Here is an 11,722-nt window from a genome sequence, read left to right as displayed (position 1 = left end):
AGATAAATATATATTCATAGTTTGTATTATTTTAGTCGATTTATGAAAGGTAGCTAACATAAATGGCGCCAAAATTATACGTAAATCTAATTACGCCGCAAGGTGGCAGTAGTCCTACGATTTTCGCGCATCAGATGCTTCGAATGTTGTTACTTATGTTAAATTCTTAATTATATTAAATTATTAGTTTATACACAACAATTTACCAAATTAAAACATATTAATTAAGACATATAAAATTCAATTTTTATTAAGTATAGCGTAAATTTATTTCATCTTTTATGAACATTCCATTTGAATGTCACATATCGGATAGGTAAGCCATCTTGCGTTTGCGCGACTCATACTGCGTACGGTAGTGAAATCGATAACATAACCTTAATTCGAGGTCGACACGTTTACTCATCACGTGCAATAATCAAGTAAACAAATAGTAAAGTCCGTTTTTGTGTGTGTCGATTGAAAAGTTTATTGTGATAGTAAAAACATTAATTCCATTCTTGCAAAGTAAATATAATCTATGAAACCATTCTTGACGCGAGGATATATATATATATAAAGTTTAATCGTTTAGTGTAATATTCAAACATTAAAATATTGCGTGAAAAATGAGCGATTCCGAAAAAGAAGATGGCCCTAAAATAACGGGGCCAGTGGACAATGCGTGGTCGTTAAAAATTCCATCTTTTAAGCCCGAGGATAATCCACATCGTTTACTCGAAGAAAGTTCGTTCGCGACTTTGTTTCCAAAATATAGAGAACAATATTTAAAGGAACATTGGCCATTAATTCAAAAATCGTTAGATGAACATGCAATCAAGGCCGAATTGGACCTCATCGAAGGTAGTATGTCTGTGAAGACCACCAGAAAAACTTGGGATCCGTATATCATAATTAAAGCTCGTGACATGCTCAAACTTATGTCCAGATCTGTTCCTTTTGAGCAAGCAATGAGAGTACTTCAAGACGATATTGGCTCAGATATCATAAAGATATCATCTTTTGTAAGAAACAGAGAAAAGTTTGTCAAGAGACGACAGAGGCTCATAGGACCAAAAGGATGTACCTTGAAATCCATCGAATTGTTGACAAATTGTTATGTCGTTGTACAGGGACAGACAGTGGCTGCATTGGGTCCTTACAAAGGTCTTATTCAAGTGAGGCGTATTGTGGAAGATACTATGAAAAATATTCATCCTATTTACAACATTAAAGCATTGATGATTAAGAGAGAGTTGGCGAAAGATCCGAAACTGAAAAATGAAAATTGGGAAAGATTTTTGCCTAAATTCAACAGTAAGAATATTAGCAAGAGGAAGCAACCTAGAAATAAGAAAGAAAAGAAACCGTATACTCCGTTCCCACCCCCACAACAGGAAAGCAAGGTAGACAAGATGATAGCTTCCGGAGAATATTTCTTGAAGGAAGAGCAAAAGATAGCAAAGAGAAAGAGAGAACAGGACATAAGGCACCAGGAGGCTGAGAAGAAGAGACAAGAACGCAGAGCAGAAGCATTTATACCTCCCGAAGAACAATCAAAAGAAAAGAAAGAACAGAATAATGAGGTAAATTTGGATGAGTTTAAAAAGAAAGTTAAGAAGGCGCTGAAGAAACGTGGCGGCCGGTCATAGTACTTGCTTGTAAATTAACAGATTTAGTTTTAGTAAGTTAACTGGCTAAATTATTTGTACATGATGTTTTTAATAAAATGAATATCCATTAATAAATTTCAATTTAAGAAATACTCGTGTAACTTCTGGAATAACTCCAATATTTTATTAAAAAAAACCTTGTTCCTATAAGTATTATATTATCGCGTTCTTAATGTACGAGATGCAAATATATATAAGCATTTACCACTCGTATATACTTATATATATTTCTAGTTTTTTAGTATGTTACATTTGCAAAATACAGAGTCGTAGAAATACAACGTGTACACCTTGAAGACAGGTATTCGGTGTCGAAAACGAACGTCCATATACGCATATATATATTGTTTTTCTTCAGGATTATTTTTGTAGTTTCGTTACAATTTCGATATAGTTTCAATATCCAAGGGATGGCATAGTTATATGTATAAATTAAATATAAAACAAAAGCTTCATCCCTTAATAGCAGCTATCTTTAAATATAGAAACGTTGCTTTCACATACCGAGTCTTCAATGCATCGAGCTTCTTAAACGGAATAAACAGGATTTAAATAGGATCCTTCCCTTGCAACAGCGCGTTATCTTAATAAACACGAGGCTAATAAAGAATTGAACGTATCGTACATACAATAGAGAAGTCAGAAATATTCGTGACAATGTACAGCGTATTTCTTATTGTTAACCGAGCACGGCGATCAAGTGCCCTGTACCTTAATCTTAAATGTTAAGTCGCTCGTTTATCTTACATCTTACAGATTCGTGGAAGTACAACGCTTTTATTTAACTTATATCGTAGACACGTTATGTACAATTTAGCACGGGATTATGGTTGCCTCGTTACTCGCGAACGAAAAGGTACGAATGACATCATTCGTAAATTCACTCAGGGACGCCTTAGGACGGGAAACAGACGATTGATCGATCGCGTCGAAGTATTTACAGCGCGTCGATACAGTGAGTTGATCGAGAAAAAATGGAAGTTCGAAAGGAACTTCTTCATTATTCTGCGCGTTTAGTACCTTTTTGATATTTTTGTCTGTTCGTTTATAACATTTCGTAGATCCGAAGGATCTTTCACGAGGAAGTTGGGAAAATTCTTAGGTTTAAACGTGTTATCGTTCGCAGCGTTTAATTAATTTAGCGATTGAATGAAAAAATTCAAGCGAATACGTTTGAATTAAAATTCTGACGAAGAAAGTACGTAGTAAGAGTACATCGCATGCAATAACATTCCAAATGCACATGATACATTATTCATGTATTCTATCATGCATTCAGAAAATTATTATGCGCGTAATGCGTCAATTATATATAAAATTTGAGCCAAATCGACGGCTCGAAATATGCGCGTTTAGATAAATCGTTCGATAAACGAGACCTTTAAACGCATACATATATACAATGCATGAATTCAGAATCGATAAAATTTCAATCATATTGTCCGATAGCTTAGCTTAACGTGTTTTAAGGGTAAAAACAATCTTTTTCCGAATGTGAAACACTGGTTTCGTAAACCTACGAACGTAGCTACATGTGTAAGTGATTTGGGACGCGCTCGTATCATACAAAAGCTTACAATAATTCGATAGCTTAACTTCTGTGTACATATATGTATACGTGTGTCAGAGGTTGGATGCGAGATGACGGCAGTCGAATCATTGTCGCCGTGAAAGTATCAGTGTACAAAAGATCGTTCTTTCGCTGTATCTTGCTGTATAGTAGTTGCTCCATTTTCTCGCCTTTGAACAACTCGACGTGTTGATGGTTATTTAACTTATTCTTTTATTCACAAATTTATTTCTTTTTTTAAGGAGACGAATTTTTTCACCAGCATTCAAATAGCGAAAGAAATGTAAAAGAAACAAGCATCATCTGACACAACAGCAAAACGAATAACGTAAATCGATTTTGTAACACGTCGAATCTGTTTGAGGCGAACACACCATAATTCCCAGCTATTCGCACAACCAAGTAAGTATACAATTTTCTTATAGAAAAATAAATCTCTTTGTGAGAATGGTAGCGCATGTCTTTGGATCGAGAAGCACCCGATTCGCGTCGCGATCTGCAGTTGGATCGGAGACGCAAATCGATATCGACGCGCCACATATACCGTGTGTGCATGCGTGTGTCGTGTGGTCGGCTAAGAAACTAATAATCGATCTAGAAATAGCGTTTTTGCCTTTACATTTATTGTTTAAGGCCGTGGAAATAGGGAAATTGATAAAAAGATACAGTTTACCGTTACTTCGTTTTATTCTCGCGGAAACAACGCTGGAGAATTAATCGTAATGTAATTAATAAATCGCGCGCCGATTGAATAAAAATTTATAAGCGTTTCAATGTTTGTCTAAACGATATTCAAACGGTCAATGAGTCGAGAGTCCGCTTAAAATTACGATGTTGGAATTTGTCCATTTTTTTTGTTCCTTTTGACTTTCATTCTACACGATGAAGTTCCAAAATGATTCCATTTGAGATCATCGAGGTTAACGTAAATGCACTGGAATGAATACGCTTCGAAGCAGCCATTCGAAATTAACCCTTTACCGACTAGGACAAACTCTTATTTTGCAATCAGATATCATCGATCAATTAAAATAAAAAAAAGAAAGCGTAGAGATATTCTTCATTCATCACAAATCAATCTCACAAAGGGTGAACTTCTCCTCGAATCTTCATATCATTCTCTACTTGAGATAGAACGAAAAGACAATCTGTTTCTTCGCTATGAAACATGAATTCAATTCCATGTTCTCCGTAATCTCTTCTTAAACATCTCTCCAAACAGTCTCATTAAATCTAGTGAGTATATCAGACTGATATACCACTCTTCTAATTCAGATAGTTTTTCATCTTCACGCCTCGTCAAGAAGGTCCTTTCTTTTCTCTCAAAGCAACGAACCCTGTGTAAATCATCATCGGGTTCGTTTGAGCAATCTCGATCTTGTATCGATCAGATTGCCCTCCCTGATTAGATCGACCTTCCTTCTTCTGATCAAATACTGCACTCGTTCGGCCCTTCGTGAATGACGACGGCACCGCGGTCTTCACGAAACACTGATCGTCCTTTGGAGCTAGTGATTGTGATTGTATAGATGCCACCTTTGTGTTTCGGCATTGGAGTCGCATTTCTCCGCCGTGATGCCTCTTTGTGCATGGTATCTCGAATCAACGCACACTGGGATCCTCGAATGGCGGATCAAGCCACCCTCCAGGTGCCTCCATTTCTGATTCTCGCTACCGTCGCAGATTTGCATTAATAGCGTCGTGCCTTTCGCGTACACTGGCAAAGTTAGACAGAGATCGTGGTGCTTGATGAGACCGTCCTTCGTCAGACCCCATTCCTGTAAGAAATTGTTTAGTTGAGTTTAAACAGATTATGTTTAGAGGCTTATCAGTTTAAGGAGTGGATTTGTAGAAAAATTTTAAAGGAATTTTTAAAGATTTTTTTTTAGTGGAAATTAGAAAGTGGAAGTGATTCTCTGCTAATCATCTAGGGAAAAATAGCTTTCAAATTTTAGTAATTTACTTTCAAAAATTTACTTTAATTTGAAAAAGGTAAAAGAACTACCGAGAAAGTATTTCTAGTAGCATTAAAATCTATTTAATATTCTTCCACGAAAGATTTAAATTTTCACTGCGTCACATGAAAGATCCTAGTAATTCGATAGTATTGATCGATGTTTTCGCTAATTCAGTACTCGTACGTTAAAGCAAAGGATCTCAAAAGATTGAAAAACAATCTTCAAAAGAGTATTTTCTTTTCCTTTGGAAGCTTCTATGGAAGGACCGCGAAGCAGTACGGTCGACCCGTTAATCCACCGGCACAGAACGGAATCCTCACAGCGATAATTGAAACGTAAAATTGAATACACGGATTAATATTAACAGCGTGGCGAAGAGTTATTTCTACGAGAGCATGCCTGGTCCAGTTTACTCAGGACACAGCGGAGAGCGATGAATAACGAGGGCAGGCGTACTTACTTGGTTACCGCCTGTGTCATGACACGGGTAAAGACCCACATTCCCATCGAGAAGGTGGCCCATACTGTCCAGACACGCTGTACCCTGTTTCAACGATCCACCAGGACCACCCTCGCTCGTTGGTATAACCAGCTCGGGATACACGTTTTTCAGATACCAACTGAAGGGCTTGCAATGCAATTTCCGCTTCAGCTCCATCCTGTCTTGAATACTGAAACAAGGGAAACGACACCGGGGCCGTTTTATTAATACGGCTCACGTGCGCTGACGCGTTTTAATGAAATCGACTATCGGGTATTTCGGCTCGTAAATCGAGCTTCCTCCTTTCTCTGTGTGCCGCACGCGAGACGGCACAGAAATTAGCTCGTGATAAACGATCCAAACCAGGAGGAAAGAAACTTGCTTCTCGCGAAACTTTGCCCAATGAATAGATTGTGTACAGAGTGTGTCGTGAGATTGTTGCGAGGGTATCGATGTTGTTCTTGGTAGCGGGAATTGTAGTTGCGGCCGAGTAATTTATGTTCCTTCCCAGAGGAGGAACGTACTTTCGTTGTCTTGTTTTTTCTCCGGCCCGCCGATATTTGGAAGCTTAACACGTTCTCCGTTTCGCGGATCCGTGTATAAATCACCTGGGCTCGGTTATTCGACTCCTTCGCTTATGATATTGCGCTATATTTCTGGTTAAGTTAGACGGAGGCAAATTAATCTTGCAATATATTTTTATCTTCATTCTTTCCTCGATCTTAATTTGCAAATAGAAATCACTTCATACAAAATATTTCCTTCTATCGTAATTATCTCATCGTATAATTGCAACAAAATATTTATAATTTACCGTTGCATATATCCTAAACAAGACTTAAAATATTTGTTTATTGTTATTTCATAACGAACAACAAACGTTGGAGAATTACATTCACACAAGATTAACGATACTATAGTAACGGATGACTATAAATTATAACGCAAATGTAAAGAAACGCTATGGATTTTAGCGTGGCCACTAAAAGACATAGGCATGTCAGTAGTTGGATATGAAAAATATATCATAAAAAAGTAGCCAATTTAATAGAAGCACTCACGTGTTGCTAGTAATACAATTACAAAAAAGAAAAAAGGGAACTGGTAGTTCTAGCGTTAATTTCCTCGAATTCTACACAGCAGTTATTCGTTTCTCCGTCTCGTAAACACGAAATAATCGAGATAGAGCAAGCGTACTCACTTTCCGTAAGGGATGTTGCGTGCCAGAGGCACCGCGTTGTAGTAGAACTGTTTGTAATCGTCCATCCACACTTCAGCAGCTCGTCTGGTGTTCCGGGCGAAAACGTTTCCACTGCCCCCGGGGAACGAGTACGGATGACGTTTTCGAAACACGTGGCCGACGCGCGAGCACGGAATAATCTCCAAGCTGCCGCCGCATTGCCACACTCGGAACGATATCTCTGAAAGCGGCGTAGTCGAGAACTCGAATCACGTTCGGTAAATTTCTGTGGACGACAGACAGATCGAATATTCTCACCGAGATTCTCGCCGCCCCACACGTCCATCTGAGTGTCGTACTTGCCCAGTTTCTCGAAGTACGCCTTGTTGATTACGAACAAACCGCCGGCAATCATAGGCGTCCTAATCGCCTGCGTAGGGTCCTTTTGTCTCGCTTGCCTTTCGGTTTGACTCAGATATTCCCATTTGAAGACTAGACTCCAATCGAAACCGCCTCTTAGATCAGCCGATGCTCCTGAAGGATAGATTAATTATTATTAGTTAATGATCAATAAGTATGATTTCAATTAGAAACGAAAAAGAATATTTTCGAAGTGGCAAGACTTTTTTTTAACGCTAGAACTACCGATAGTTAACACGAAGCTACTTGTACCAAAAAAAAAAAAAAAAAAAATACGTAATAATAATAGAATATTTTTATATTTATTGATTTATTACTTTCTTACAGAAAGAATTCCATGTTATGTCGTACATTTTTGGTATTATTAATCCATCTGGGACCATGATCCCTAAACGAGACTTGACAAATTTATAAAATTGTAGAACCAGTCGTTTCGAATGGTGTGATATTTCTAATTTTAGCATCTAGCGATTTAGCGATCGATTCGGAACTTTTCTGATATCTGATATCATCATATTGAATGATACGCAGTACAAATTTTAAAAACGTGTGGGAAGTTGTACGAAACGAGGAAACTGGTTAATTGGGGTTCGATAAACAGATTGTAGGACCCTTTTACACTTTGACAAGTACCAGCCATTTTGGCTGGTGTTGGTATAAGTAGCCTGGATACAAAATTATTTTGAGTTTGAATACATAAAAAACAAAATAAGATTCATTATATTATTCTTTTAGTTATCTTTGCGAAAGTCATTACACCATTGTGGAAAAAATATAACATGAAGTAGGAATTTTTAAATAAAATTGTAAAACCAGTCAATTTGATTGGTGTGGTAGTTCTAGTGTTGAACAAGCGAAATATGTTTGGGAATAAAGCTACTTTGGCTTGTTGTAAAGCGTAGACTCTGCCGTGTTTGCAGACAAATATTTAAAAATCAGTTGATACGAAATTAGTCGAGAATAGAGAATTAAGAGAAAGTTGAGAGTAATATGTTAAATTTTATTCTTATATGAATTCAAGTCACTTTAATTATTCTTTGAATTTCTCGAGTAGTTCTATTTGAAAATTCACAAAGATAAGGGTTAAACGAAGTTGAGAGGTTATAATAATACCAATATATTGGAAGGTGTCCATGCTTATGACGTCAATGACAGGGCAGACGACCCTCGTAGGATCCTCAGCCACCCTTTCTAAAAGGGGCTCCAGCCAGTCGGCGTTGCATTCACAATGCGAGTCGAGGAACGTTAACACGCTGGCGGTGGCTGCATCCGCGCCTCGCACCCTCGATCTCATCAAGCCCTCCCTCTTTTCGTTGCGTATCACTCGCACTTTGTGTATCCTCGATAGCTCTTCACCATCCTCCGCTGCAAAAGAAGTAAATGAATTGTTACGGCGTTGTTCGATGCACTCTCCGTGTTGCAAACTTCGGGAAAATAGTCAAGTTATAAAACATGATATCTAAAGAAAAACAGTATTTTTATATCGTTAAAAAGCGCCAGAAAATTCAAACGAAAGAAAAGCAGCCAAATATTTTAATATTAGACAGTCTAATTTACATTTCATAAGAAGCAACAATTATGGAAAGGATTAGAATTGCTTACGATGATCGCTGAAGTCATCCACTAATATAATCTCCTTTATCAAGTGCTCTGGACTTCTGTTCAGCACGCTGAAATCAAAAATAAATATCCACGATATTCTACGAAAGACTAGCCATGCGATAGTAGCAAATGAAATTTCCGCGTAGAAATTAAACGGTTCTAATTCCATCTAGAGGAGTAATCCAGCCTCAAGATGTAGCTTGAATGCGGCAGCGAATCCTCTTTTAAATAAGTTTCCCTAAATAAGTTTCTTCATAGTCTCGCTCGTTCTCTTCTCGCGAAGAAATTCTCTTCAACGAGGGGGAAAAATATTTCTTTCGCGGCGAAAGTAATCCCGTTTCAGTCGCGTGACATTATACCGTGGAAAAATGTTTCAATTAAATTGGCAATTCAGTTATGTTTTAGTTAAGTCCGCGAGGCAAATCTATGGTTCGGGCGATCGCGCTGCGAGAAAATGAAAGAAACGATTCTTTGAATTACTTTAAAACACCGGTGATGATTCCGGAATAATGTAATGATGTAAGCGTTTTACTGAATATCGCGAACATCGATCGGTCATTTTGACCCACTCGTTAGTGATGAGAAAAATTATTATTTTCACGAACAAGTATAATTATCCGCAAGTTTTCAACTTTAAAAGAATTTTAAAGATAGGTAAGTATTTTTGTCATCTTTTGTCTGCGATAATACAACAGTTCTTTATTGATAATTGTCGTGTAAAACGAATATGTATGCGGAAATTTTGGTGCTCTATCGCGTTGACGAACCATTATTTATTTAAAAAGATACAACAATACTATGCACGAAGTTGTGTAATCGTTCATCGCTTCGACTTGCAGATGTATCTTAAATAAATTCTTGTGTAAATAAGCAAATAGTATTGAATAAACTTGCTAGCACTGTTGGTAATTAATTCCTCTCGGTGTGTTCTTCGTATTTCGACATAAAGCGAAAAAAATTGCTGCAATCGAGTCAAATGTAAGGAGGATCAAATTTTTTTACATCGACTCTTCGAATTTCACGCGTGATTTATCATACCACGAGGTAATGGGTGCGGGATGATGGAACGACGATTAGGAAATTCCATCGGACCTCGGCCTCTGGACCCGAGTTGAAAGTTTTCTCGCGTTTTCCGTGAAACTCGAAGCGTTGCACGCTCTACGCGTGGGAATTTAGCCGAACGCTATCAACCAGGAAATATTAATCTCGTTTCGTTTCATCCACGCATTCCTCGCTGTTGACGTTTTTCCATTTTTCAACGAAATCGATCATTATCCGATATCTTTCTTTTTTTTTATTATCTTCTATTTTTACTTTTCTAACGCATCGTTTTAACATTACAAAGCGCGTAAAGATGTAATAAGATCAAAAGTACCTGACGACAGTCCTGAGCAGCGTCGACCGCGCCTCATTGTGAAAAGTGATTATTACGGAGGTTGGAGGCAGGTCTCTTCTCCATTGTTTCATTCGACACCTGTAAACAGAAATGGAATTGCTCTTTAGGTTAGTAAATAAGCTAGAAATGCGAATAAATAAATCCAGAATATATACAAATATAAACAAACCAGAAATCTAAATAAACAAACTACATGTAAATAAACAGAAGAGCCTCGTTATCGGTGGTACGCATGACCTAAATGAAACGTCGTTCGAAAATTACACGATTCGTGGACGCGTTAAAAGGAATGAAAAGCACGGTGACTTAATTAGCTAGAGTAACTTAGAACTCAGACTCGTCTAATGAGCTTCACAATGAGACACTGGGCACGATATAATTAGGTCATCAACCTGCCACGAATAGGATCGATAGAAACTTCATTGCGGTTCTTCCTGACGTTATCTGTCGTAACGTCCGTTAATATGCTCGTCAGTTTATCCTAATAGGATCCGCAGTTTCATTCCACGCGAGTGGATGTAGTGAAGTACTATTTCGTTTATGGCTAAATGTATCCTGAATTATTAGCGATTTATTTTCGAATAGTCATGTTGCTATTTATTATATTGATTATTCGAAATGTACCATTTACATTGGTAATATTCTTCGTAGATATTTTATCATTTTTTAAATTTCACTTTTCAACTTTATCTATACTAGCTTCTTCTTTATGACTTTATTCGATGGAAATTCTTTCCTTTTAGAGCAGAAGTTTTGTTAATGTAATACCACTTGCAATTCCTCTTTTTCTTTTTTTAGGCGATTTACATTATTGAATTCCACTTTTTAATATTGTGTAAGGGAAGTCCAAGTATGGTTTAATATCTTTCAAAGAAATTGAAAAATTTATAGCACTCGGTACAATAAATCATTTTCTTTTTAATAAACTGTCTTCCTCTTTAAATTCCTTTGACATGAAAATTACGTAGGTCTTTTTATTGACGTTTTCCAATAATGCCACATTCACGCAACATGCACACGTTACTTCCCTCTTTGGTCCTCGATATCTTAACTCCTCCTCTTTATGTTTCTATTCCTGTAAAAGAATTCCTTGGTAAGAGATAAATTCTCAGTGCAGTTTATCTTCTCGAGTCGAAAACGAAAGGACGGCCACGAATTTCGTAGAATTTCCGCGTTCCCTGCGGCTTGAAAAAGCGAAGTCTCGAAGGGTGGTGGAAAGTAAATAGAGGGGATGGCAAGAAAAAGGAGGAGGATCATTTTGGCGCGGCACGCCAACACGGGGGAGGTACATAAATGCGACTAGATGGCCAGAACGATTCCAATATGTCAGTCCCACTTTCCCGAGATAAACTCGAGGAACGTGTACGGAATGCGCCTACGTGTACCGTTGCGCTTTCAACCGTCTCGTGATCCCAGCTCTTTACTACGCCACCTTCTTCAAGGTCCGATCATCGTGCACCAGG

At 37.7% G+C, this 11,722-nt stretch overlaps 2 protein-coding genes across 2 annotated transcripts in view; one reads left to right on the top strand and one right to left on the bottom strand.

The window, feature by feature from the left end:
* The first annotated feature begins 312 nt into the window (after positions 1–312).
* dbe (KRR1 small subunit processome component homolog dbe) lies at positions 313–1,744 on the top strand. Its single transcript, XM_069116481.1, has one exon. It carries the CDS (start codon positions 609–611, stop codon positions 1,629–1,631), a length of 1,023 nt encoding a protein of 340 aa, XP_068972582.1. The 5' UTR covers positions 313–608; the 3' UTR covers positions 1,632–1,744.
* Positions 1,745–1,752: 8 nt separating this feature from the next.
* Pgant2 (polypeptide N-acetylgalactosaminyltransferase 2) overlaps positions 1,753–11,722 on the bottom strand; it is a 200,193-nt gene continuing 190,223 nt past the window's right edge. The window contains exons 4-10 of the mRNA XM_069116479.1: positions 10,239–10,337; positions 8,864–8,931; positions 8,375–8,626; positions 7,160–7,375; positions 6,863–7,082; positions 5,641–5,851; positions 1,753–5,000 (exon numbers count right to left, since the gene is read on the bottom strand). Of these exons, the coding sequence (XP_068972580.1) occupies positions 4,731–5,000; positions 5,641–5,851; positions 6,863–7,082; positions 7,160–7,375; positions 8,375–8,626; positions 8,864–8,931; positions 10,239–10,337 (1,336 nt within the window). The 3' untranslated portion in view covers positions 1,753–4,730. The remainder of the gene's footprint in view (positions 5,001–5,640; positions 5,852–6,862; positions 7,083–7,159; positions 7,376–8,374; positions 8,627–8,863; positions 8,932–10,238; positions 10,338–11,722) is intronic.

The sequence above is a fragment of the Bombus flavifrons genome, chromosome 7, assembly GCF_040668555.2.
Source record: "Bombus flavifrons isolate JBK064 chromosome 7, iyBomFlav1_principal, whole genome shotgun sequence".
NCBI lineage: Eukaryota > Metazoa > Arthropoda > Insecta > Hymenoptera > Apidae > Bombus > Bombus flavifrons.
The sequence above is the reverse complement of the archived record's forward strand: the minus strand, read 5'-3'. Positions and strand labels throughout refer to the sequence as shown.

Bases quoted from the DNA above. Each gene is read 5' to 3' on its own strand.
- dbe (XM_069116481.1), top strand. From the start codon at position 609: ATGAGCGATTCCGAAAAAGAAGATGGCCCTAAAATAACGGGGCCAGTG.